This window comes from Poecilia formosa, unplaced genomic scaffold (assembly GCF_000485575.1).
Source record: "Poecilia formosa unplaced genomic scaffold, Poecilia_formosa-5.1.2 Scaffold128, whole genome shotgun sequence".
NCBI classification, from domain to species: domain Eukaryota; kingdom Metazoa; phylum Chordata; class Actinopteri; order Cyprinodontiformes; family Poeciliidae; genus Poecilia; species Poecilia formosa.
Window position 1 is genome coordinate 1,691,100 of NW_006800067.1, and position 27,480 is coordinate 1,718,579.

The 27,480-nt window shown below is 39.8% G+C and overlaps 1 protein-coding gene across 1 annotated transcript; it reads left to right on the top strand.

Moving 5' to 3' along the window:
• The first annotated feature begins 4,228 nt into the window (after positions 1-4,228).
• Positions 4,229-7,485, top strand: dusp1 (dual specificity phosphatase 1). Its single transcript, XM_007561591.2, has 4 exons — positions 4,229-4,918; positions 5,117-5,262; positions 5,378-5,597; positions 6,239-7,485. Exons 1-4 carry the CDS (start codon positions 4,510-4,512, stop codon positions 6,592-6,594), a joined length of 1,131 nt encoding a protein of 376 aa, XP_007561653.1. The 5' UTR covers positions 4,229-4,509; the 3' UTR covers positions 6,595-7,485.
• The last annotated feature ends 19,995 nt before the right edge of the window (positions 7,486-27,480 follow it).

Consider the following 27,480-nt stretch of genomic DNA (forward strand, 5'->3'; position numbering starts at 1 on the left):
ATTTCAAAGAAGGTTTTCGGCAGATACTATCGCTTTCGGCGTTTGGAACAGGTATATTTTAAGTAAAAATGACTTCAGCGTCTTCTCAATTAATATTTTAAAGAAATAAAGCGCAATAAATTTAATTCAAAATAATATATAGGCTATTATTCAACCAGCGTAACTCGTTATATCACTTTCGAAATTTGTGGGGATTTTGGGATAACAGTTACAAACCTCAAACAGTACTTTAAATGTCTAGTATTCTATAAATGAAATAAAGAAATTTAAAGAAAACCTTGAAATCTTTAAATAAATAAAAAAATACAAAAATCAAATACTGAAACTTAAACAAAAGGAAAACCTAATGTCAGTACTGAACACTGCGGAGCAAACAGTATATTTGCAGGGAAAATGTCAACAGTACCCAAAGGCACAGTTGAAAATGACCATGTATCTTTAAAACAGGAAACAAATCAAATGTTTTTCAACTAACAACACATGCTAGAAAATAAGTCTTTAAACTTTGTGAAAACATTAAACCATTCTTAAACTAAAGGAGAATTTATGTTCAACGTGTAGCTGAATTATTATTGTTGTTGGGTAATGACTTGTTAGCCCACAATGTGCTGCCCAGTATGGTAAAGCTGGTTATTTCAGTTCCTCCTCACACAAGCTGTGGTTTCAGTAGGAAATCACTTGTTGTGGCTGGACGTAATGTTTTTTTCTCACAGTTTCTATGGCATTCCACTAAAATTTGCACCATTTCAGTTCTGAGTTTTGTGATTGCAGTAAATTTTCCTCATTGGTCTTAGCAAAGACATTTAAACCCAATGTTTACACACAGGTGTAGAAACTGCAATCAACACTTAAACAGATTATTTGATGACAGAATTCTTAGTTTAGTAACCCCAAAACCTTTTAGCAGTATGCATATTCCAGTACCAATCGAGTGGAATGGATTCTTTCATGAAGCGATCATAATATTTTATTGTAAATGTGTTTGGATCCAAACGAATGTTTTTCAAATGGTTTTTTGAAATTGTACAACAGCAAGTGACACATCCCCTTCACACACATATGTATTGTGACGCCATGAACAGCTGTGATAACTTTTTTTCTGATGCATTTCCTCAAGTTGCGATCGGCATAAAACATTTTTTTACGCTGGTACAGATGGCAAGATACGAAACAACCAAAGTTTGTTTTGAACAGTTATGAGTATCAATTGTATAAACAAATAAATAATTAAATGCATTGCCTATACCTGGCCTGTATGACAGTTTTGGAGGCCCCCTGTTTGTTTTGGGGAGACAAGCAACTGCTTTGTTTGCTTTTGCCTTGGGCCAGTTCTACCCAAGTCCAGATTCACAGTCTAGCAGAAACAAACACAATTAAAGCTACTAAGAAACTAAGGCTAGAGGTTTAGTAATATTGTATTGTGGACAATGTATATTTCGGTTTCTGGCTTTAGTGACCAATGTTGCTGTCCAGGAAATGACACGCTGTGTTTGAAAATTGCATATGTCGTAGCGAAACAAATCTATAAACTCAGCAGAAAGTGTTATTTTTGCCACAACAAGGAAACAAAGAATATAGGTGTCCCAAATTTACAAGTCTGTTATTAAAACTTAGCAGGCAGTACATGCCCTGTGTTTTCCCAGTGATGTCTCAACTGTTGCCTGTAGCTACAATGACAGTAAACAGGCAGGGGGTGACAGCAAGTGACAGCTAGGCTGGACTGCAGGAAATGCCTCTCCGTCATCCACTTTTTCACTTCCCTTTCTGGTCTCTAGTTGGTTACAAGCCACAGCTAAGAGAACCAAAAGCACAGTGACAACACAGGTTCAGTTTTCAGAGCTTAGTTTCAGTATCCAGACACACAGTAAAAACTTATGCACCGTTTTGTGTTTCAACATTTACAAAAATAAAAGAATAAAGTCAAGACAGGACCAATAATCTGACAGATGTGTATGGTTCAGTAAACTTATTGTATTAAAAAAAAGAAAGCATGTTCTGTACCTCACTGAAAAAAACAATGTAATACTGACACAGTTTGCAAAAACACAGTTTGGTTTTGCATTATATGTTCACTCCAAGTCATAACTCTCTTGCTGTACTCTTCCTGATTCTGGGGGGTTTTGCGTTGGCCGTTAGAACAAAATGTTTGGGTACAAACTGTTTTCAGTAGATCTCGGGCCCTCCTCCCTGTATAGCGTGTAACATTCTTGCTTTGTAGCATGTGCCTCACAGTTGACTCATCTCACGAGAGTGTGAGGTTTAACCTGCCAGAGAGTTTTTACACTTGGCTGTGGTTGGTTGACTTTCTGTTCAGTGGGCCGACGCTCCCCCTCTTCCTCTGTACCATAACAAATCCATTTTCCTTTTTGCTTGAATAAACAGAGGGCCAAACCAGCACACATGTGTATTCCACACTTTCATGTTGTAGTAAAGTATGAATGACATTATGGCCCTGCTTGGTAACTTTAGCTTTAGCTAAAAGACATAGAATTTCGAAGCTGGAAACAACTGTCCTATTTAGGTGTTTGCTTGGCAGCATAATCTTTCTTTCCTTTTTCTTTTGCAAACTTTTGTTTGAGGACAAAAGGCAACATGCCCGCCTTGTCAACAGGTCAACAATCATCCTGCTTCTGCATTTTAAGACATGAGTGTTGCCATAGTCTGAGTCAGCAAACCACACCAGAAAATAAAAAGGGTTTCCCACACCGATTGAAATCATGTTTTCTTTTTTCATTCAAAATATGTTTTCTCTCGTCTCTCTGGGAAAACAAAGAAATACCCCACATATCCATTTTTACAAAACAAAACTACGAGGTCAAGACCTCCATCTGTCATTGCCTTCCTGGTATACCAGTGTTTTGTTTCTCGGCACCTGGAAATTTACTGGACTTCAGATTTCTATACCGTGATTAACTTTTATGGTTAGCCTTCGTTCTCGCCGCATTGAACACTATGTACCACAGACTAATAAAAACAAAGAATAAACTTTTATGGCACCCATGCCAGATATTTACTTATTATCTTGTTATTTGTCAACTCTCTACTGAAGAGGCAAAATAGGAATCCAATTAAATACTAAACATCATGGAAAGTTTGGCAAATTCCTTATTTGCTGACAGATCATCAAATTAAATGAACACATAAATTGAGACAGATAAATTGAGACAGATATTGTAAATGATAATATGTTGTAAACAAATAATCTAGATTATAAATGCACTGAAACAAACATGAATATTCATTTTCTTTTTAATCTGATAAAATGTAATTAATTATAAATATTGGTACCTTTATAATATAATATAATATAATATAATATAATATAATATAATATAATATAACTGATATTGTAGTTAAGATTTGTGTTTAATTAATCATTAATCTAGAAAAACAAATTACATCATAATTAGACCTACATGTGGAGTATGTAACTGGATTTCCTATACTGTTAACATTTAATATACACATGGGAACTTAATTGTATCAAAAATAATAAATATATTTTTTAAAGAAACAATATTTTAAACACATAAAAACCAGGAGTAACTGAAATTCAGAAAAAAAATATCTACAGTCTAAGTGTAAAAATAAGAAATTAGCCAAAGTTCAATGCAAATTTTATGTAGAAAAATTAACTAAAAAGAACACACTCTACGTCTTAAATGAACATTTAAACCTTAGTCAGTTTATTTGACAATTCTTTGCATACTGCCATACAACAAATTGAGACATAACTCCTCTGGGATTACAGTGAAATACTAGTCACTACATAGATGATTGAAAACCCAAAGAGATAAATAAAAACATGAACATGCGAGATACATAATAATCTCAGCAGTGGTTAAGATTCACCACTGTTAACTAATGTCAAGGTGGGAAAAATAACAAAAGCAACAACCCGAAATTAAGCAAAAATGACACCATTTACATAATTCAATTGAAATCCAATGTTTCTTAAATATATTGCTATATATTGCGTGTCATTTGTCACAGAGAAGGTAAACAAAAACAAAAACAAAAACAAAAGAGAGAGAGAGAGGAATCTCCGCGTGCCCGCGTACGTGCAGTACGTTCATGTAGAATTATCGCGCATGTGCGCGAGCCCTAGTTGTTGTGCCCTCCTGCACTTTAGAACCATCATGATGACGTCCGCGCGGTTGGCGGGACGCCCAGAGAGGCGGCGCTCTGACGTCAGTGCTTCTCATTCATGGACTCGGCTCATATATAAACAGCTTCATACGGCTCTGAGGCAGAAGTCTGACTTTGAAACGTTAAGTATTTAATCTCGGTCAATAAGGAACTAAGCTACCCGGAACTACTCAAGGAAGAATCGGAACACCAAAGTCAACTTTAAAACTTTTTTTTCCCCCTTTCTTTCTTTCGAGCTTTACCGTCTTTTTCTTTCTTTTCTTTTTTACATAGAAACTAACCGGAACAAAGGACTCACTCCAAAGAACAGAATATTATTTCTGTAACTTTGAGCTTGAATATTTCTGCCGTTGAACCTATATGTATTTGGATTTGACACTCATAGCCCGCTGTACTACTATGGTGATAATGGAAGTTCCCACCATCAACTGCGCGTCCCTCCGGTCTCTAATGGAGGGCGACGTCCCGGGCTGCCTGGTGCTGGACTGCCGCTCCTTCCTCTCCTTCAACGCCTCTCACATCTCCGGCTCCACCAATGTGCGTTTTAGCACCATAGTCCGGAGGAGGGCCAGAGGCGGACTGGGGCTGGAGCACATCGTGCCCAACGAGGACACCAGGAACCGGCTCCTGTCCGGGGAGTACCAGTCCGTGGTGCTGCTGGACGAACGGAGCACGGACCTGGGCCAGGCTAAGAAGGACGGGACGCTGATGCTGGCTGTTAATGCGCTTTGCCGCAGCCCCTGTGGAATCAGCGTGTTTATTCTCCAAGGTAAGAAAATGTTGCTGGTTAGAAACACATTTAGGCGCTTTCCTGTTACGAAGTGCAGCTGTCACCTTACCAGCTGCTCCTGTTGTAAACAGAGCTCGAAAATAGCCTGCATGAACAGTTGTCACTCATAAATAAAAGCATGTGCCTTTTGTGCTAAGCTTCAGATTTTTAATAATGTGTTTTGTTCTATATTTCCAGGTGGATTTGACAGTTTTTCCTCTGAGTATCCAGAGATGTGCACCAAAGCTTCCCCTCCTCAAGGGCTCAGCTTATCACTGAGTGCCAGAAATCCAGAGAGTGCAGACCCAAACTGCAGTCCCTGCAACACACCTCTATATGATCAGGTTTGCACTTTTAAAAAATAATAATCATAATTCTCATCCTCCCTTCTCTCCTACTTCCTGTTTTACTGTTTTGGAGATGACTTATGGTTTGCTTATTTTCTCTGTTCTAATTCAGGGTGGTCCTGTGGAGATCCTGCCGTTCCTGTATCTTGGCAGTGCTTACCACGCTTCCAGAAAAGACATGCTGGACATGCTCGGCATCACCGCCCTGATCAACGTCTCCTCCAACTGTCCCAACCACTTCGAGGACTCCTTTCTGTACAAAAGCATCCCGGTGGAGGACAACCATAAGGCCGACATCAGCTCCTGGTTCAACGAGGCGATAGAGTTTATTGGTGAGTGCAGGTTTTGCTAACTAGTTCCTGAGTTGTTAGCACTACAAACTCCCAGCCTGCCCCAACCTCTGTTCCCTCCCTTTTCTTTCCCCCTTGATTCGCTTGATTTGAAATCTTCAAAAGTTCCCTCCAAAACCCAACCAGCTGGCTCCCTACTCCAGCACAATGGCGGTTACATCACTGCCACCCCTGAGGCGTAGAAAGAGGGATGTCCTTTTTTTTTTAATAATGAATCGCAAAGCGGCAGCCCCAAACTAGTTTTGCAGTTTGGGGCTGGCTGTGCTTGAATAGATCCCCGCCTTCATAGCTCTTTTTGTTCTGACTGAACAAAGGGCAATTTCTCTTCACTCACTGTCAGCCTTCCTGCCACTTCAATACCCCCAGCAGGGGTCTGTTCCCCTCTTTTGTCCATTCATTACGCCTCCTTTGGTAGTAACCCCCACTGGTTCACACCCTGCAAAGCTATTAACTGTGTTCCTGTTTGCTAATGAGCGCATTTAAAAAGAAACTGAAAGTGCTGCAAAGGCGTTTTTGTCCTCGTTTCCTGTTAATAATGTAGCCTGATCCATTTGTGTGTAATCACCTTTGGCTGTTTTGCGGTGATTCTAATTTTCTTCTATGGTTTTTTTCTCTCCAACCAGATTCGGTGAGAAACAACGGGGGCCGCGTGTTCGTGCATTGTCAGGCCGGCATCTCCCGCTCTGCCACCATCTGCCTCGCCTACCTCATGCGCACCAACCGCGTGAAGCTGGACGAGGCCTTTGAGTTCGTCAAGCAGCGCCGCAGCATCATCTCCCCCAACTTCAGCTTCATGGGCCAGCTCCTCCAGTTCGAGTCCCAGGTCCTGGCCTCCTCCACCTGCTCCTCGGAGGCGGGAAGCCCGGCGATCAGCAAGAGCAGCACCGTGTTCAACTTCCCCGTCTCCATCCCCGTTCACGCTTCGTCCGGTCAGCTCTCCTTCCGCCACAGTCCCATCACGACCTCCCCCAGCTGCTGACAGAGGTCCCATCAAAAAACAAAAAACAGACTTTGTTTGGACTCAAAATACCAAGTGACTCCGCATGGAGCACTTCACATAAAGTGATCCATTTGTCCGCTTACGGTGATGCTGGTGTCACCAGACAGAATGGGTGCTGTAGCTTCGGGCCACTTAACCTGACTCTGCTGGCCAATCCTTCATAGCTTGACCTCATCATTTCAGAGCGAGCTTTAACAACTACCATCAGGCAGTATTCACGCTTCACGTCCTTAATGTGAAATCCCCAGTTGGGAGACGCTAAAGACGAAGAAGAAGTCCTGAGTATTCTTTCTTTAAAAGACTGATTTCTTGTTTTGACGAAGGCAACTGCTTTTGATAATCATAATCATTTTAAACAAAACTGAGAGGGCTATCAGTTATCTCAGGAACGCTTTTTTTAAACCTCTCGAATCTTTTCACTTGTTAAACAAAGAGGCAATGTAAACCCATTGCCCAGTAAGGCATATGATTAGAAATGAATGTAACTCATGCTTTTAGTAGGTGTGTCATAGAATCTACCTGTTTGGTTGTGGAACAGGTTTATAATTAGATTATAAAACTTTTTTCCTTTCGTTTTCTTCTTCTTTTTTGTTTGTTTGTTGCCTTCCTCGATATCACTGACGATCACGACGTGTTGGGTCAACCGACTTTGAAATACCTCATGTTTTTGTACTGTGTACTGCAGCGCTGCGACGGAACCCCAAAAACTACTAAAACCGGGGGACCAATCGGTCTGTTTGACCGTGTTCTGACATATTTATTAACTAAATTAATATATTTCTTTATAACGGCTATTTTTACAGATGTTTGTCAAAGAGTTTTTTTTATACATGTTCAATAAATTTCATTGAGTTTTTGTACTCAGCTGAAGATGTTCTCTTGTGTTTCTTTTATTACGGCTTATATATTATGCAGATGGGTGTGGTTTGTTTTTTTTAAGTCTCCATTTTAAAAAAATTTTAAACTAATTGTGAAACAAAACTTGTCCATTGATTCTCTATAGCTAAAGCATAACTTTCACGCCCCATCATTTAAAAATAAAACTGCAGATACAAAGAACGCTAAAACAAATAAATAAAAAAACTTCACAGAAACAAATGAGATGGGATGTTGTCGTCCCTGTTTTTACGAGTAGTTAAGATAATTCTCTTTTGTGTCACGCCAAAAGTCCATGACTTGCAAGAAAACAGGAAGTCATGGCTGCTAAAAGTTTATCACTTAAACTGGATGTTATCTTGAGTTTATTACTTGAATGGGATATTATCTTGTGTTTTTCATTTTAAGGGGCGGCTAAAAGCGATGGACCTGTATGTCACGTTACATTTAAAGCTTAAGGAAGCAGGACATTAGTGAATGCCAATTAAAGGTTTTTTTGCCCTTTGTGTTACACCCAATAAAAACTACAAATCCCAAAAACGCTTTGAAAATGTTTTAATTGTGGAACTCCTGATAAAAATTTTTCCACTAAGACCGATTTTTCGTTCTTATTTACTAAAATTAAAGGTTAGATTTATTTTTTACACTTTTTTTTTTTTTTTACAATTTATACATAAAACCTGTTGCACAACGAAGAGGTTTTTTCATTTCCTACAAAGATCAAAGGCCAAAACGTCCTTTTTGTGCCTCTGTTCCCTGTTGATGCGATGGAATCCCATCATATATCTGCATGAGGATTTCACCAAAATAAGAGGCATGATGTCATGGTGTCAGCCATTGTTTGGGCCACACTCCGTCTCTGTGAACCCATCTGAGTCCGGGGCAACAGCAGGAGGCTCAAAAAATCAGTTAAGCACCTCCTCCCCCTCCCCCTTCGCCTCCCTCCTTCTGCTGGCCACAATGGAGGCAGCTGCAAGGCGTTTGGGAAAAGTGTGACAACCAAAGAGCATTCAGGGCTCAGTCAAGCACCGGCTTGTGTCCTCTGCCTCCACATGTTACGGAGGAGGCTGGGGCTCAGTGAATGTGAAAGGGAGAGCAGTGTGCTTGGGTTACAAATTAGCTAAAAGATTGGCTGTGACCTGCCGTGTGGCGTGACATTTAAAATAAATGAATGTCGTACTCCTCAGAGACCATACGACTTTTACGCAAAACAGCCCTTTGCTGTTATGGAGAGTTTAATTTTGATGGAGGAAATAAAAAAAAATCAATTTCGACATGATACATACATAATCAGATTACCAGAAACATTTGTTGTCGACTGTAACGAGATGCTCCCTGACAAAGGACTTTTTCAGCTCCCCAGACAATCTGTAGCTTTGGTGACATATGTGTCCCCCCTCCACCCCTTGAATCTCCGTCCTCCAACCCCCCTTCCACTCCTCCAGCTGCCTTTGTGTCTTTAGATTTCCTGCCTTAAGAAGTTGGCAGAAGTTTGTGTGAAAGTCATTAGGGATGCTTTATGATCTGATGTTAGTGTTTCTCGTGTATGTGACAGACTCTGTTGTCAGCAAGACAATTTCAAAGAGCGCAACGACCGATCCTTTCTATATGTTTGCTTCTACCGCGTTGATTGTTGGGTTGTTGTCCCATCTGTATCTGTCTCACAGAAAAAGGAACAGCAGCTCTTTCAAATTCAATGAGGTTTCAGCTGAAATAATCCTTCGTGCAACAATAGTTTCCTTATCTGTCAGACACGACACCCATGACTGAAAGAGAAACCCAACCACACGTTTAATATGCAGCAGTGACACTGCAAAAATTCACACAGAGCGCGTCCAGGTATTATTCACAGCGCTTCACTTTTTCCACATAGCTATGTTAAAACCTTATTCCAAATTGTAAGAAGACGAGCTCTTCCCTCAACATTCTACACACAAATACCCCATAATAAAGACAGTGTGGATTTTTGTGAGGGGGGAAATTTATTAAAAATAGTAAAACAAGAAATCACACTTCTATTATGTATTCACAGCCGTTCAGCCATAACATTCAAAATTAGCATGTCTCCACTGCTTGTCCTTCAGATGTTTCTGCAGACTACATGGAGTCCACCTGTGGTGTGAATTCAGTCGATTAGACTTGACTTGTGAAGGTTTCCCACTTTTAATAATTTTACAAAACATTCGAAAGCTTAGCCCCCGCCCCCACTTTGTTGTAATGTCATAAAGTTTATGTGTAGAATTACGTGGGAAGAAAATAATTAAATGCAATTTGGAATAAGGTTGTAGCTTAACAAAATGTGGAAAAAGTGAAGCGGCCTGAACATTTTCCCTTTGCACAGTAACTGAATGTCTTACTCCTCCTTTTAACAGAGAAGTTAGTGCTGCATGTTGGGAAAATGTTGTAGGTGCAGCAACTTGTTCAAGTATTATCATTAATCCTTTCATATATCGTTACATTACAGTCACAAGCTTAGGGTTTTATTTGGATGTTATATAATAGTCTAACATGAGTGGAAAGAAAGACATGTTAACAAAATATGTGACAAAAAAAACAATTGGAAAATGCACATTCAACCACTTGAATCAGTAGCTTGTAGAACTGATTTAATTACAGTGGCTGTACCAGTTTTGGATGTCAAGAGACTCTAATTTATGGTCATTCTTGTTCACAAAACAAGCAACTCTTCACTGGATAGGCTTGAAGTTAGGTCTGGACTTTTGTTTGGTTATAAGCTTTCATTTAAAACTGTGGTGTGCAAAGGTTTTTGTCAATTCAAGTCAAAAGGCCTCAAGTCAAAAAAATATAGTAAAATAATCACCAAAAATTTGATTGTGAACTGTACATCCAATATATTAATTAAGAAAAAACAAAAGTCAGATTCTTTTGTAGTTGTTCCAAATTGCCTGTTAGTATTTTTTTTAAAAAAAACATCCTTTTCTTTTTTTTTCTTTCCACTTTTTATCACAGCAGGGCCAAATTGCTTTTAACTGCAGTTGGAGCCACACAAAATCAGCCCATGTTGCACTTTGAAAAGTCCCGATCTAAACCACTGCATCCTAAGACAGACACTTTTAAACGGGATTACAGTTTAAACCACAATGGTTCAGTCAAAGCCTAGACCTATGTCCCTGTTAATCATCCGTGGCATGACTCACTTCTCATTATATCTGATTCAGTTTGAGGTAATTTGCAGAAGGGAAAGTAGAGAAGACATACCCGGTTGTATGCGAAATAAATGTGGTTGTACAAAATGTTGACTCCAGTAGGCTTTTCACGTTTATTTGTTGAAAAAAATCAAGATAATGTATGCATTTCTACAAATAGAGCTATAATGTGACAAAATGTGTGAAAGCTGGAGTTGTGTAGATACTTTTGGAAGCCACCGCATATTAACAGCCAAAAGATATTTTTATCATAAGCCTTATGATGGGGTGGATCTAACTTTCGCCATGCTGACCACAACATACACCCACGCCTTAGAATAAACAGCCAGAGCAGCATGTAGAGGCAAGATAATAACGCAGCTCAAGCAAAACGGCTCTGGTTCTCAAACTACAGTCATACTGTGGTTTTTGCACCTAAAAGCCAGATAAGGCCACGAAGAGCATCATTTACAGTCAGTGCTGTTTATTTCCTTGTTGTGTTTGGTTAATCGGCCATCTTTAGTCTTCCTGCTATTTTCATCTGTCAACACGTCTCAAGTCAGATGAAAAAAAGATATGGCTGTTTTTCATTTTTCTTTTCTTATGGCCGTGGGAACAGAAACTGTGTGAAACAAGTAATGCTGCTTAGTGACACCGTTGCTTTTACCAATGCTCAGAATAAAAAATTTAAAAAAAGAGCCATTTGACATTTTATGACAAAAAAAGTTTGTGTTTAAATTAAAATGAATACCAAGTAATTTAAAAAAAACATTTGCATATAAAAATCGGAAGAGCATAGGGTGGGCAGAAGTAGATCTGCCTGTTGCTGGTGGTTGGTCAATTTCCCAGTCTCCACTCTTTCTTAAAAGTTGTTTTTGTGGAGGGCATGATTGATCGCTGTCCTTCTGACAGATCGTCCTACCTGTGCTGAACTCTGCAGCTCCCCAAAACTTACAAATGGCCTTTTGGCTGCTTCTCTGATTAATGCTCTCCGGTGAGTTTAGGTGTCTCGGAAGGTTTTGATGTTGTGTCATGAGTTTTCCTGTTTTGGATGATATATTGAGATGTTCGAAGCTTAAGATGTAGCTGCCTAACTCGACTCTGCTGTAAACTTCTAATGTATTTTGCTGCCATGTATCATATTTGCTTCTACTTCACAGTCACTTGCTATGTTGTATAAGCCTGCTGCATAAAATCCCTCCAAAATGCAGTAAACTTATATTTCCACTGTGATAAAAAGTGGGGAAAAAAAAAAGAAAGAAAAAGAAAAGGATGTTGATAATTTTGTCCCGGCATGCACATGACTTTCTAAACATTTTTATTGAGATCCTTTTTGGTTGCGATACTAGAATAACATTCTGACTTTTTCAGTGTGATTCTACTGAGAGACACTGGGTAATTACACCTCTGCGCTACATTATTACCTTCAAACTGGATTAAGCTTAACACACATCCTGAGTGGGAAGATTTAATCCCCAGATTGATGTCATACGGGACTATGCACGGGGAGTAAATCTGTAAGAGGATTGTGCCGGTGACGGAGGGGAAGGCCTTTGTGACATCCAGAGCCAAAGAAGCCTCTGAAACTCTGCGATGGCCTGTTATCTTCAGATCAACACCTAGAGCCTGTTGCCCCACATTTCCAAACCATCCTTTGGAACTGCTTCAAAACCCACAAGCTGTCAATTAAAACATGCCACAGCTGCCAAATCCCAGTCGCAGAGCTTTGGCAGAAGAGAACTACGGACGTTGTGACTTTAATAAAGAGCTGCTTGTATTGATAATATTCTGCGCCCTGCTTCAAGAAGTTGGACAGGCCGCAGTTGCGTGACAGGAGCAGCAGTAAGGGCAGATCTGTGGCACGATAACCAAAGATTAGTTTCAGGAATGTCGAGAGATTACATGTGGCAGCAGTGAAGTGACCCGTTCCTTTCTAGCTGGGCTCACCTTCCTTTAGCACTCTGGTCTGGAATGTGAGACAATGGTGGCAGAAAAAATATGTCCGCTCTAAGGGTGAGCGCAGTTCCTATCAGATCAGCCGTTGTTTGTGATGGTGAGGCCTGATAAGTCGCATTTGTCATGCCTCATTGTAGAAAGGTATTTTACTCATGCACGTAAAAAAAAAAAAACAAAAACAAAAACAAAACAAAAAAAAAACACTGTTTGAACCTTTGTTAAACTTAACTGCAGCAAATCTTCAAATTTTGTGATCAAGTAAAGATAACTTTGAGGAAAATTAAGTTTAAAGGCAAAAAACACAAACGTCTGTCTCGAAACTGCCAAAAGCAAACCATCGGGACGATCCTGAAGGATTTGGGGATTGATAAAGAATCCCCAGTGGGACACGTTTTGGAAGGTGCGCGTCTTGTTGCGCTAGCGTGAAGCAAACACAACTTTACAGAAAAACATAATATTCATACAGAAAAGTATGGTGGTGGTAGTTTGATGGTCGTTGCTGCTCTAAGAGGACATGCCACAACTCAATCCACCAAAAGTCCAGAAAGAGGGCATCTGGACATCAGCTTAGGAACTTAAGCTCCAGCACACTGGGCTTGGAGCAGCAGAATGATCCAAGCACATTGGCAATCCATCCATGAACGGCACAAAAGGAGGGTTCGCAGTGACCAAGTAAAGCTTTAAGATTAAATGTGACTCAGATGCTGTTGTTCTTAAGCCATTAAAAGTAGCTACATTAAAACAATCCTACAGACAAGTGGACTAAAACTCCCCAACAGTGCAATAAATAACTCACTGCCAGTTATTGCAAACATGTAATCAGATTGATTTGGGTAGTTTTTTTTTTTGTTTTTTTTTGTTTTTTTGTGGGGGAGGGGTTGTTTTGTTTTGTAATAAATTAAATCATCCATCTAAAACTGCTTTTGTATTTACTTAGTTTCTTTCTGATCTGAAATATTTAAATGTGACAAAATAAGAAGAAATCCCAAAAGAAGGAAATGTTAACAATAACATCACTGTAAATCTAAAAAGGCAATAGTAGGAATCTTAAACACATTTCAATCTTCAAAAAAAAAAAAAACCCTCATATTTTCAAGCAACAGCTGGGAGGGGGAAAAAAAACAACAACATCTGAACCCTTTCAGAGCTTCCTTCGCTCCTCACAGTCTGAACAGAGCCTGTAATTTTCCACTCGCTGCAGCCGCGCTGTTGCATTCACAAGCGGAGGTCAGATCCTGTATGGAGTATTCTAAGAATGTGTGGCATCCTGTCTTCTTACAGCAACCGAACTTTGACTACATGATGTCATCCCAGTGGGGTAAACATATGTGGAGACATAAATAACAAAGCTGTTGACAGATGTATTTGATTCCTTCAACAACTCAGATGCATATGAGTTTTTGTTTTGTTTTGTTTTTTTGGCTCACAGACAACTTTTCATGAGCGCCAAGACCGGTTATGCCAGCTTACTCACTGGTCTTGACCTAGAAACTGAAAAGAAAAAAAAACAAAACAAAACAACAAAACGTAGCTTAGAAAGTAACTAAACCACTGCCCTACTTAGTTCAGAGGCATTCTATGACTAAAATTCAGAGCGATTAATGACAGGAACAAAAATATGTCTTGTGTTCTGGTGAATATGGAGGCACTACAGCATAAATCATGCCTGAGAAAAGCCTTGAGGAGAAGCACGGGACCTCCGTGCTTCTCCATCTCTGAAACTCTAACAAAGAATGGTTCATAAGCTGCAGAAATCCTCCTGACTTGAATAAGATGATGCCCTTGTTTCTCTTCGAGCATTACTTTAGGTGTTTTTTCTCCCTTTAAAAAACTCATAGCAAGTATTTTTTTTATCTTTTACTGTTTTGCTGGAGCAATGGGAAAAGCTGCATCTCATATACAAATAGTTCATTTGTTTCTACTAGTAATACAACTTAAAAAGTTAAACTCATGTGTAGATGTATTACACGCAGAGCATTATTTCAGTTTATTTGAATAATTATTGCTTACAGCTAATGGAAACCCAAAATGGAGTTTAACACACACAAGTTATATATATATATATATTTTTTTTTTTACATGAGACCAGGAATATATTTGTATTTTGTATTATGTAAAATTCTTATTTTGTGGAGATATAATATGTAGATTCTCATTAGCCGTACGCCATAATTATTCAAAATACTCTGTCCTACCTTTCAATTTCTGAATTCAACTTTTAACTTATACTCTTCTTTGTTGCGTCTGATAAACATCTGACTCCCAGTCAGTAGATGACTTAACGCTGAACGTCACAGGGCTTACAAAAAGAGTTTACTGTTGCACATTTTTGAGACATAGTTGCGCAAAATGTATTTTTTTTCTCCTTTAAAGCTGATCAGTGTTACGAGTCAAAAGAGCAGAAAACGGTTTTAAAGGAAACACGTGTCATGTTCATGACAGCGTTTCGTCTGGTTTTACAATCTGCTGCCTTTATCTTGTTCAAAAATGTTCAGGTTGTACTCATGGCGGTCGTCCGTTTTCTCAGTACGTGTGGCGTTTTTAAAAATGACCGTTTTCGTCAGCGCAACTGTCATGAAGTCTGATGTGGTGATACCAGCTTTTACTTCATTTTTTGCTCTTATTCACTGGATGAGCAAGCCGTGAATCACTGAAGATCACATGTTCAGTATAACGTGAATCATCAAGGCCATCCATTAATCAGGGTGTCTCATTCTGAAGCAATTTTAGTGATAAAATGATTAAAATATTAGCAGAGAGATTTTCTAACCCCATTTTAGGACGTACGTGGCATTTTACGGTGCACTCCTTCATCTTCCATGCATCTGTTCTCAATTGATTTATTAAAATCTGATGAAAGAAATAAAAGTAAATCTTTTGGTCATCTAACTCTCTCTCAGTAGAGATGTTAAACCTTTTTCTAGTACGTTCCAGAGGGGCCTCTTCCTTCCCACTTTCTCTCTGTGCCTGTGAGGATTTACAGCACTGAAGTCTGTTTACCTTGTTTTGTCCAAGTACATTATGTGTGAGCGCCATCTCCTGGAGAACACTCTGTATGTTGTGTGGTCTAGATTAAGAAGAAAGAAAGCCTAACAATAATGTTTAAAAAAAACCTGTTGCTGGCTTAAAAAGAAAAAAAAAAAAAAGAAAAAGAAAAAAACGTCAACACAAGTCAAAATGCTTAAACTGCATTTATTTATTTGATTCTTGGCTTCCAAAGACTTGATCCAAGTTTCAAAGCCAGATCCTGGCACTAAAGAGGTTTTGAAACGATCGGCGCACGACTGCCAAAAACAAATCAACAGACACCAATCACAAACAGACATGAGTTGAAGCAGGAGATTTACAAATTAACCTATATCCAGTGATACAAGCTATTTTTTCTACATTAATTTCATTTTACATTTAAGCTTAAATTCAATAATGAAAACCCAGCAATTTCAGCTAAAAAAAAAACAAACAAAAAAAACAAACAAAACAAAACAGTTGAAGTGAGCTCAAACATTGCGCTTTTTGTTAATAAGTAACAGTGCTGATAGAGGACCTCCAATGAACACGCTGCTTCAGGGAAACGCTTCACTTGATTCAATCCATATTTACTAAAGACAATCATTACAATAAGGCCAAATCTCTCTTCAAAGACTGTTTGTGATGTGAGATGCATAAAATTACATTTGATAACAACTGTATAACAGTCGTGAGGAAAAACAAGGGAGTCTCATTTAATATTCACTTCTTCGCTAAGAAGCGCTCACGTACTGATGTCATATCTTGCTTTATGTGCGTCTGGAAAACAAAGTTGTCTACAGTAAGTTTAACATTTTTAAAAGGGTTCCTGTTTTGCATGCACATCGTGTTTTAGATCACCTCACATATTCTCAGTAAGGTTAAGGTCTGGGATTTTACTTGAACCAGAATATTTTTTTAATTTTTTTTTTTTATTCTTAATTCTCAGTCAGTCCTACTGCTATGTTTTGGGCTGTTGTCACGTTGAAGGGGTCCGGTTCTGATTCAGCTTCATCCAGGTCCTGATGCATCTGATGCTAGATGATACTTCTATCTCTGTCTGTCTGTCTGTCTGTCTGTCTGTCTGTCTGTCTGTCTGTCTGTCTGTCTGTATGTCCCATGCAGGTAATTTTCCTATCCAAACATCACAGTTTCCCACTCAATTTTCAAGGACAGTGTTGTTATTATTCACGCCCACTCATGTTTCTTCTTAGAAGCTGTATTGTGGCCCTGCTACTCAGGTCAGCAGACTGTGACCATGTGAAAGCTTAACGGTCCTCTGTGTTTATCAACCACACAAATACACGCATGCACACACACGCACGCACACACACACACACACACACACACACACATACACGTGTCAACGTCTGTCCCCTCTCAGGTGTGATTTCATTGGACAAACGGCAGGTAGCCGTGGGCACGTGCCTCTGTTTACACACCTTCGAATTTCAGGCGGGATTAGTTTTAGAAACAAAAAGAAAACCAAACTGTGTTTTAGAAGACCAGGCGTCAGAAGACAGAAAACGCTGACTGTACGAGCTAAACATTTTTCCAGAGGACACACGATGGGAAGCTGTGAGTCTTCGAGTTATAAGTTTTCGTCTGTCTCCTGCAAACTCCCTTTTTCCAACAAACAAAAGAAACCTGCCAACATCGCAGATGGTAATGTGCATTATTTACCTTTCTTCCTCTGTTTTAAAAGTAGCAATGTCGTTTTACTGCAAGCATTTAAATAGTCAAATTTAGAAGCTGAAATCAAATTATGTAATTAAATAAATTAAATTTAATTTAATCTTTATTGATGCACTATATAAGAATATGAACCGACTTAGAAAATTAATTATACATCTTGATTTTAAATTTTAAATTCATAAACTTTTGCCAGTTTTGTTGGGATGTTTTTTGATCAACATCTGCAGACTGAGATCTTTGCTGTTTCTCCTTTGCAAAATAACTTAAGCTCAGTCAGACTGGATCACTAAAACCACTAAACACAATTTTGTCACATATTGAACGTCAATCTGTGCTTTACTGAGGCATTGTAATACATTAAGATGCTTTCATTTTAAAAGGGGTATCATGGATGGCCATTTTTTGTTTTAGATTTGTATGTTATAATGTTTTTTCCCCCTCATCTAAAACATGGAGTGTTGCTTTGATTCTTCCATTCATGTTTGAGAAATCCTCTAATAATCTCCATGGAAACCATTCAGGGATGCCTACACGGTTGCTCTCACTAACCGCCTTTTTCTTCAAAGCTCCTGCTTGGAGCTGCAGTTTCCAATCCAAGCTCACAGAACAACACAGCTTCCCCAATCAGCTCCTCCAGACTAGTGGCAGCAGCACTTAGCTCGAGTCTGCTGAGCTCAGCATGCATCATACAGTCTACAACAACCGTATGATGTATGAAAGGCCTTGTTGTGACGACACTATGAAGGTAGAGTCACTTAAAGAGACAGAGGCCTATTTCAAGGCTTCAAATTATGAAGTCAAGTTTCTTTTAAATCATGTTTAACATATATAGCATTTTATAACAACTTATGTTCCTTAATTGTGCTATAAGATGGCACTATGTGCCTCATGCTGCATGTTTACCCAGTTCACTGTAGATCTGCTTGTATGGGTCCCGAACCTCTACAGTTCAGTGCTGTTGTTTTCAACCTAAGACTGCTAAGATCCACTCCACAGTTTGAATACTTAATCTTGATAGCGTCAGAGCTGAGCTACCTCATCTATTCTTTCTTTGACTTTGTTATTTTGGCCTGAAGGCAGAGAGGAAATGCCTGTCGCTCATTCACTGCTGAATCGAGCAGCCGTTGTGTTGCTGTGAGTGGGCTACAGAGGCCATGTCAAAACTTTCCCAGACCCCTGTAGACTGATGAGAAAAAGACCAAATGCGTATGAGAATAGACAAGGAAGTCACTGGTCAAGAACCAAAATAATCCACCAGAAAATAAAACAAACAAGAGCCATATTTTTTCCAAGACTTTGGGAGTTTCCTTTATTATCTGTTTCTCCCCCTTTCCTGTGTTTTTTTTTTTTTGGGGGGGCTCTAGTGTTGTTGGTGCCCTTTATAGTTTAAAGTTACAATGTAAGAGCTTTTTTTTGTGGCTTTATATCAGTGCATTGTGCTTTTCACTGACTTATGACAACAAAATAACATAATATCTTAGAATAAATTCATGCTTATCTTCTGTAGTTTTCTTTAGCTCAAAGTAAGCTCTGTGGTCTGTTCAAGTTTTTCCAGAAATAAACATTGCTTTGAGTCCTCCTGGGACTGACAGATGACTCAAATAAATGTTTAATGGTGTTCCATAGATGTCCCATAGATGGCGCCCCCGAAACACAAAATAAGAGTTGGCCACAAGAGGGCTCTTTACTTCAGGAGCTGACAGGGCAAGCACAGTAATAAATAAATGACTTCACTGGGTATTGTTGCCAAGATGAGCAGCTTCTTTTACTATTTCTTCTTCTGCATGAGGTCATGAAGCGTCGTCTTCATTTAAACACCCGTTGTCCAAATGTAAACCTTCGGATGTGCAGAATGTAGCATGGCGAGGACGTGTTTACTCTGAGGCTTCACCTCTCGTGATTGCGTCATCTTTGCTCGTCCAACATTTGAGGGCTGATCGGTGCATTCAAAGTTCTCGGAGGAGGTGTTTGTCCGCCGTATGTTTGGCTCTGTGTTAGCAAAGTTTGGCCCTTGTTTCTGAGCTGTGAGGTCACACACACACACACACACACACACGCACACGCACACACACACACACACACACAGAGGATGGGGCGAGGGAAGTGCCGCTTGCAGAAATTCATCTGGAGTCTTCTGATTACAGTTCAGATGGTTTTATAGGTGTAACCTGTTATGAAAAGGAAAATGCTGTGCACGTCCGAGATTAATTTGCCTCTCAGAGTTAAAGAACGGAAATCGAATATTTACCTCCGCCATATTTTTTTATGACCATTTCAGGGTTTAAATACTTGTTTTAGAGAGGGCCAAAACAAGACACGGGAATATTGATCGAAATGAACTGAATCCTAAAAGTGCTGATAACTAGAGAGACAGATTAAATATTTCATGACCCATGTTCATAACACAGCCATTCAGGTGCTGGTAAATTTGTCCAGATAATAAAAAAAATAAAATAAAATCTGACCAAACATCAGTTTGTGTTTAAATATCTCTATTCTTGCACAGTATCCACCTTAGTATCTGAATTATTTCACAGGGTGAAATAAGACATGGTATGACTGTAAAATTGTGCCGTAATGCCAGGTAATATTTCACACAGTACATAAAAAATGCATTAGGCGTGGGGCAGCTTATTGTAACCTTGAGTAAAAAGCCTGCAGTGTCATTGTAACACAGTGTTAACACATGAAACTGAGACAAAACTGAAAATCAATAACTGTTTCCACTGCTACTGCTGCTGCAAAAATAATATTTATAGCAATGATAATTATCCGAAGGTGTATTCATTTTTATTTTGATGCTATGCCTTAAAAATGTTTAACACATGCATAATTTCATAGTTTTCAGATGAAAATGTAGAACATTACCTCTTTTTGACATTTTGCTCGTCAGAGAGGTTATGCTTTATCTCTTTCCATTCTTTTCAGTTCTTTTATTTTTGTAAGTTTAACCAATCTCTGTGCTGAGTCAAACCCATAACAGTTCTGTTAAATCAACAAAGGTCCAGATTAGGTCCAGAACTGCTTCCCATATTGGGCAAAAAAAGGAAGCTGTAACAAACTTGATAGCACACTTTTGTTTTTGCTACCGCACATTGCTCCTTGCTGTTGATAATCCTCTCGGGGATCAGACATACGATAGGAAAGGAAGTTCTCATATTTACAAGTTCCCAAAATAGGTCCGTCACCCAGCACTCTCAGTATATCAGTCGCCTCTCTGAAAGCAAGGGCCCCCGCAGAAGTTTCCCACAAGTCGCAGGCCAAAGTCACCGCAAGAGAGCTGAGGAGGGGAGAAGAGGGCCAGGGAACTGGAAGGAGCGGCAGAGATTAGCTCTAAAGAGGAGCGAAAACAAATAACAAAGCCCTCGTGTTGCACAGATGTCGGGAGTTGTGTCAAACAAAACCCACCCGATCGCGACCGGTTCGATTGGCAGTGGTGGGAAATGTAGAGCAGGAAAAGAGACACAGATGGACGGAAACACTCAGCAGAGTAAAGGCGATAAAACGTGAACAGAGTGTCTGTGAAACTGACCCTGAGGTCTCGTTGGTCCAAGTCAGACAACAGGGTCCTGCAGTACCCATGCTTGTCTATCATCTCCCGTGTTCAGGGTGTAGCTGTTTACCTGTTTGAAGCCGCATGCTGTGCATTTTAACTTGTCAGAGAGTCATGAGCTCGGCTTTCAGAGCCGGCCTTACACAGGCCATCCGAGGCACTCGGCTTTGATGTCTGATATGGAGTCTGTTTCTGCTGAGAGCGCGCAGATAGTAGATGGCATCTACGTCCCACATTTGCTAGACTTTCAATTTGACTTCGCATGCTGGCACTGCTCCTCCTAGATGGCGTGAGATTTATGGAAAGAACAAATACACCGTGTTCAAAAATCCGTAATTTTGTTATGAAATCTTCTAAGCCACACATTAGGAGTAGTTATTGTGTTGTACATATCAAGATTTCATCTTTTTTTTCTCCAAATGTTTTTATTAGAAAGCCCGAGTTTACTCCGAACGAATTACATCTGCTCTGAGTGATTTTGCCCGCCTCATTTGTAAACCTCATCAATCATCTGTCTCCGTTTGCAATCAGGGGAGGAACAAAGAATGAAAACGATTATAATTCTGTAAAGAGGACTTTTTATTTTATTTTTTTTACCCTAAAGATAATGTATAGAGTTTTGTTTATTTTATCACCGGTCCCAAGACGGTTCAACCAAAAACAAAACTGGTCTGAATCATAAGTAAACAAAGGCAGCTTGGCGCTTTGGAGAAGTCAGGCTGCTGGCAAATCAGTCATGACAGAAAAATTGTTCGACATGGATTTTGATCAGATAGAAAGCTGTTAATGTTCTCTGTTTAAAAGCTGTGTTTACAGTGTTAACAACCAAAATGGAAGGAGGTAAAGAGTTCATATAAAAACGTTATGGACCAGTTGCTGTTATCAAGGTTTGCCAACAACTCGTAGATTTTCAAGCCATGGCAGTTTGCTGGCCAATTATGAACAAGAACTCCACAGTCAGTGAACCAGTTTTTGGGACCTTTAGCAGTGTGGACACCTGATGGAAAATACAAGTAGAGTCTGCATGCAGCTCATCAGCAGAGGGAAGCATGAAGTGCTCTAGAATGTGCTAGTAGACAGCTCTGTCGACTGTGGACTTGAGAAAACACAGTGGACCGATACCAGCAGATGACACAGCACCTCAAACCATCACTGTCTGTGGAAGCTTCACTCTGGACTTCAGGCAACATGGATTCTGTGTCTCTCCAGACCCTGGGACCTCGGTTTTTCAAATGAAATGCAGAATTCACTTTTTCCTGAAAACAGGACATTGGATCTTGCACACCAGTCCGGTGGCTTTTCAGCTCAGCCCTCTGATGTCGTCTCTGGTTCAGGAGCGGCTTGACACATGGGACGTGACATTTGCAGCCAGTGTCTATTAATCGTCTGACTATGGTTCCTCTTCTGGAATGAATTTGAGAGACAATCCTCTCAAGGCTGCAGTTCTCCCTGTTGCTTGCGCACCTTTTCCTACCACTCTTATTTTTTTTGTTAAAAGACTTGCATACAGAGCAAACAGCTTCTTCAGCAATTGCCTTTCATGGCTTACCCTCCTTGTGAAGGATGTTGACGACCATCTTCTGGACATTTGTCAACTCAGCAGTCACAATCATGGAGAAGACTGCATTTTTTTTTTGCAATATACAAATTTTGTGACATGTACCATTAATGCGGTAGATATACGAGGAGGCCGATTTATGTTGCTCTAACTGGGGATGGATGGCGACTGTCTCCCTGGAGACGTAGACTGAAACTAACATTGCCTCACTCTCTAATTACCAGGTGGGGAGTACACCTCAGCTGAGACCCTTTGCAGAGGAACAAACAATGGCTTTTATTACACGGTGCTGCTTTGTTCTGAAATACTGTTGCTGGCTGAAGACAGACGCATATAAAGGGTTCCTGTGGTGGGGGGACAACGCGCCGAACAGCACCGTGCATCTGTTGGACTGAAATGACAGGTAGATTGTTGCAACAGAATTGCCATTTTGCTGAAAATAACTTATTCAGTGACAGATGCCAGCATGCAGTGACCGTGCTAGCGACATTACCTCCGCTCAGTAAACCTAACCAAGGTTTCCCGATTCAAAACAGTGAGCTGACCTGTTCCCCTTCATTAAAATATAAGCTGAAAGAGCTGCAGGCCTTCAAATCGCCCTTGACACACACATACACACACACACACCCCCACACACACACACACACACACACACACACACAAAAAACAGTAGGTTATTACTGGACCGAGTAATGCAGCTCTGCCACAGGCCTGAATGTCTTTTTAATTCGAGTGACTCATGCACTCGGCGCTTTGGAAAAACAGACTTGACTTATATCTCTCCAAAGCGATAGTTTGGATGTCCTTCTTGATGGACGCTCTAGTAGAGGACGAAGTGCTGCGAGATGCTGAGTCCACTTTAGTGCGATCCTACATGTTTATGTAGGTTATCTATGTTGGGAGATGGTCTGTGATGTTTTCAAAAAGAAATAAAAATATAGATTCATCATCTATTTAAATTCAGAACCCTGCAAAAGTGTGCACAGCCCTTTGGATTATTTTTCTTTAATTTATTTTTTTCTTTAAACAGCCCCAGAATTTCAACAAACATTCCTGATGAAAATGATGAGAGGAAGGAAAAAATCATAGCCAGCTTGTAGGTTGAAGGTTAAAATGCAAAAGAAAAAAAAAAGAAAAAAGAAGAAACAAGCGCAAGTTGAAAAACAGTCAGGTTGTTATATTTTTAGTTCATCAGCTGATCGTAACTTTAGGTGGATTTGTCAAAAAACCCAAAACAGAAAGTGTCAAAAAAATAGATTCACAAGTGACTAATCCCAGCACTCTTGCTGACCCTGTCATAAAGTTGCATAAATGTGCTTGATGTCTCCTTTAGGACCATCCTGTATCTTAAATTTTGATGCGAAATAGCCAGTTAACAGGATGAGTTTATAATTTTAAACTGATCAGACGGAATGACAGACAAAACTTTAAGGAAAGTTGTGGGCCTCCTCTATAGAAATAGAAAGCCAGTGCAACACACCAAAGCAGCCTCGCCTCGCTGTCATAGCAAAACCACGCTCCCCATCACGTTGTCAGCCACACACCGCTGACAACTAGACACACACCCCCAGTTGACCAAACTTCCAGAACTCAAAGCCCCAAAGGGGCCTGTTAATGAAACAATGAGCCGAAATCCTAAAATCCAAACCACCCCTCAAAACCCAGAAAGACATCTCCTCCGAACGTCCCCAAAGACCCGAAGCCCATTCCGAGCCCAGAACGGCTAATCCACTCGTCCTCCAGGCCCCAAACCCCGAATTTCAAATCTATAACGTCACCAACTATGTGGCGTTGATACGTGTTGTTAAATAGTGCATTTAAATGCAAGATGGGGCGGTGGCCAGCACATCGACCGCTTCAACAGTCAGTAGGCAAAACCAGTTCACCCCCTCAGCCCTCCCATAAAATCCTAAATGTCTACACGCAACATTTGGGAATGGGCACAGGGACCAGAGGCGAGGATGATCAAACATCTCAAAACTTACAAGCTACTAGGTGACCCTGCATGCCAACATGTCCAAACACACCTGGATTAACCTATTCCTGGATAAAAATTGCTTTTGTTCTTTACCTTCCAGCATCACAGAAAATTTCAGTGAAACACACACTGACTTTAAAAAATAAAAAAAAAGTGAAAAACATCTGGTCAGACTGCAACAGATGACCAACACGTATCCAGTTTAAACTCTGTGGGAAATCTGGAGCCAATCAGCATGTGTTTTCTCCCAAACTGCCAAAAGATAAGCAAAGACAGCACAGCAAATTAGTTTGACAAGTTAGCAATAATTACAGACAGGATACAACGGTCTGTCTAGCTGTCTCTGAGTGGAAAGAAAACAAGCCCTGAAGGACGTATTCTCTTATGCAATGTGGTACCTGGACTCTTTCCCTACATGGTCATTCCTTTAGAGATGTGGTACAAGCTGAGCACATACAGACCAACAGCATAGAGCAGGATAGCTGGCGGCTGCAGCTCTTGATCATCTTTCACTTTGTGGAAACTGCTGAATCTCACACAGACGCTTTGTCCAAGCATGAAAGGCTGTTCAGATGTCGTTTTTAGCTTACAGTGATAGCACAGCGTAATAATAGCTAAGGCATTTTGTGTCATAAACCTCTGCGACCTCAGTGGGTCACGGAAGCGTTTGAAGTCAGGCTCTCTATCGCCACACAACCTTGCGGTCCGTAAACATTTTGTTACCGCTAGCAACATGTACGTAATATTTAGCTTTGGAAAGGATCCAAACAAGGCTCTACTGTGCGGATACCAGCCGTGGGATTTGATAAAAGCTTAAAATAAAAAGCACAGTAAAAGTAGAGCACAGTACAGTAGAAGACAAATATCTGCCACTTTTCAGGAACATTAACCTTGATAAATTGCTTCTTTAACTTTAGTGCAAAGTTATTTTGTGTAATGGACACATTAAAAAGACACAACAACAACAACAACAAAAAAAAACAGAATAAAAGCGTGAAAGCCCATAACCAGATTTATTGTTAAGTGCTTCCCCCCCAAACCCAGTCGCATTTCTCTAACGAGTTTTTGGATGCTTTTCTGCTGAATATTTGAGAGTGAAGCAATTTGGAGGTTGCAAACTTTGAGAGCCCCTGAGGCAAATTCTGACCAGCCTTAAATTGCTTGGGAAGTAACTTCCTTTTGAACAGTATCATAAATTCTAATGATGTTAACGGGCTTAATTGGGTTTTTCTTAACTATAGGTTTGTTGTTTAATACAGACCACAAAAATTCACTGCCTTCCTGCTGTACAGCCAGCGGGATTGTCGTGAATATGGCGCAGGAGGCCTTTACAGCTCCAGCAAAGGACTGTGGCTGAGTAACATTTATCTTTTTTTTTTAAATAATATTATAATGAAAACATAATTACATCTATTAGTCTCCTTCCATATTCACATATACTCATTACTTAGGATAATACCCTTTTATAATTACAAGCTCTACTTCTCTTTAAACAAATATTTCAAGATCTATTAAGTGTATAAAACTTAACTTTACACATTTTAAAGCTAGGCCTGTTTTCTTGGGCCAATGTTTCTTTCTGCAGTGTTCCTGACTGCTGTTCTGGGGTCAGTCTGGAGCTGCGTGTTTTGGTGGAACGTGACAAAGAACTTGACTTGAGTTTCAAAATGGCTTCCCGTCCCACCTCACCCAGAGGCTGAAGACCAGCAAGAGACTCAATTTGTCCTTTAACATTTATCTGGTGCCAGCTCTTATAAACAGACTGGAGATTCTTCAAATGCTTTTTATTTATTTTTTCCCCAATTTCAGGGCCCAGTAACAGGAGAGTTTGGCACATTTTCTGTAGTGGAGAGACTAAGGTGTAAGGTTGTGAAAAAAGGATTTGTTTCTGCTTTTTGCCACAACTGAGACATCCAGAATGCCTTAATATCAAAGATGACAACAATAAATTCAGTTTAAAATGCTTATTTCATTTAAGAATATATTGAATATACAAACCATCTAAGTTAAAGCATGAATTAGCTGAAATTACCCCCATTATTTTCTTTTAGAAAGCTGAGTCATGTTTAATTGCATTACCCGTAGGATCACTTATGAGGTTATTATGAATAAATGAATTAATCTTATAATGTCATTTCCTCACCAGAATAATAGCTGGTCGTGTTGCTTTGATTCTTTCGTACATGTTTGAGAAATCCTTGAATCTCTTATGCATAACCAAAAAATATAAAAACAGAAGAAAGAGGAAGGTGAGTGAAGAAATGCTGTTTCATACACTTGAGTCTTAGGACAGTAAAGAAGAGGATAAAAGTTGTCTGTGTTGTTCTGGGCCAAGACTACTTCCTGCATCTCCTTCGGCGGCGCATCCGCTCCTCATCCCCCAGAACGCCGAGACAATAGAACAGATGGAGGAAGAGTACCGTCCATACATCTGGTTGGCTGCGTTGAACGGACATTTTTAGCTTGTCTCCTACTGACAGAGAGGCCTAAAATAACACACCGAGTGGAGCCGTGAAATTTTCCACGTTTCGCCGTCGGATAGTGAGGATTTCACTCTGCACGGCCGGGTCATAAAATAGTTTACTGACAGTCTTGCGTCTGCTCTCCCCCCAGAGTCCCTCCTCTGTTTGGGTAGCGGGGATCATTTATATGAGGATTTGACATGTTACATAATCTCACGCCTTAGGCTCTTTTGCTGGAAAAGCCTTCAAGGAATTTCTCCGTCTCTGTCTGTGAAAATGATTATCTTTTAAGACACAGTATGGTTTCTTTTCTTTTTTTTTTTAATCATCAAAAAATTGCAACAGTTGCTCATTCTTTATTGGTGTGTTGCTGGCAGGATACATTTAAGGACCGTGTTGAGCTGAAGCACCTCGGTTAAATTGCTTCCTGCTGGGAGATGGGGTGAGATAAAAATATGTACTAAAGAGATTGTTGTTTCTAAGAGTTGTTAATTGTTTTTAAAATTTCATATAATTTTCGTCAGTTTAGCCCATCAACAGCTTTTGGCAGTATATAATGTTACATTTGCATATGAGGCCCGTGTGGATAAAACATTTATAGACTAATGAAGTCTCGGTGTGATTACTCTTGGGTT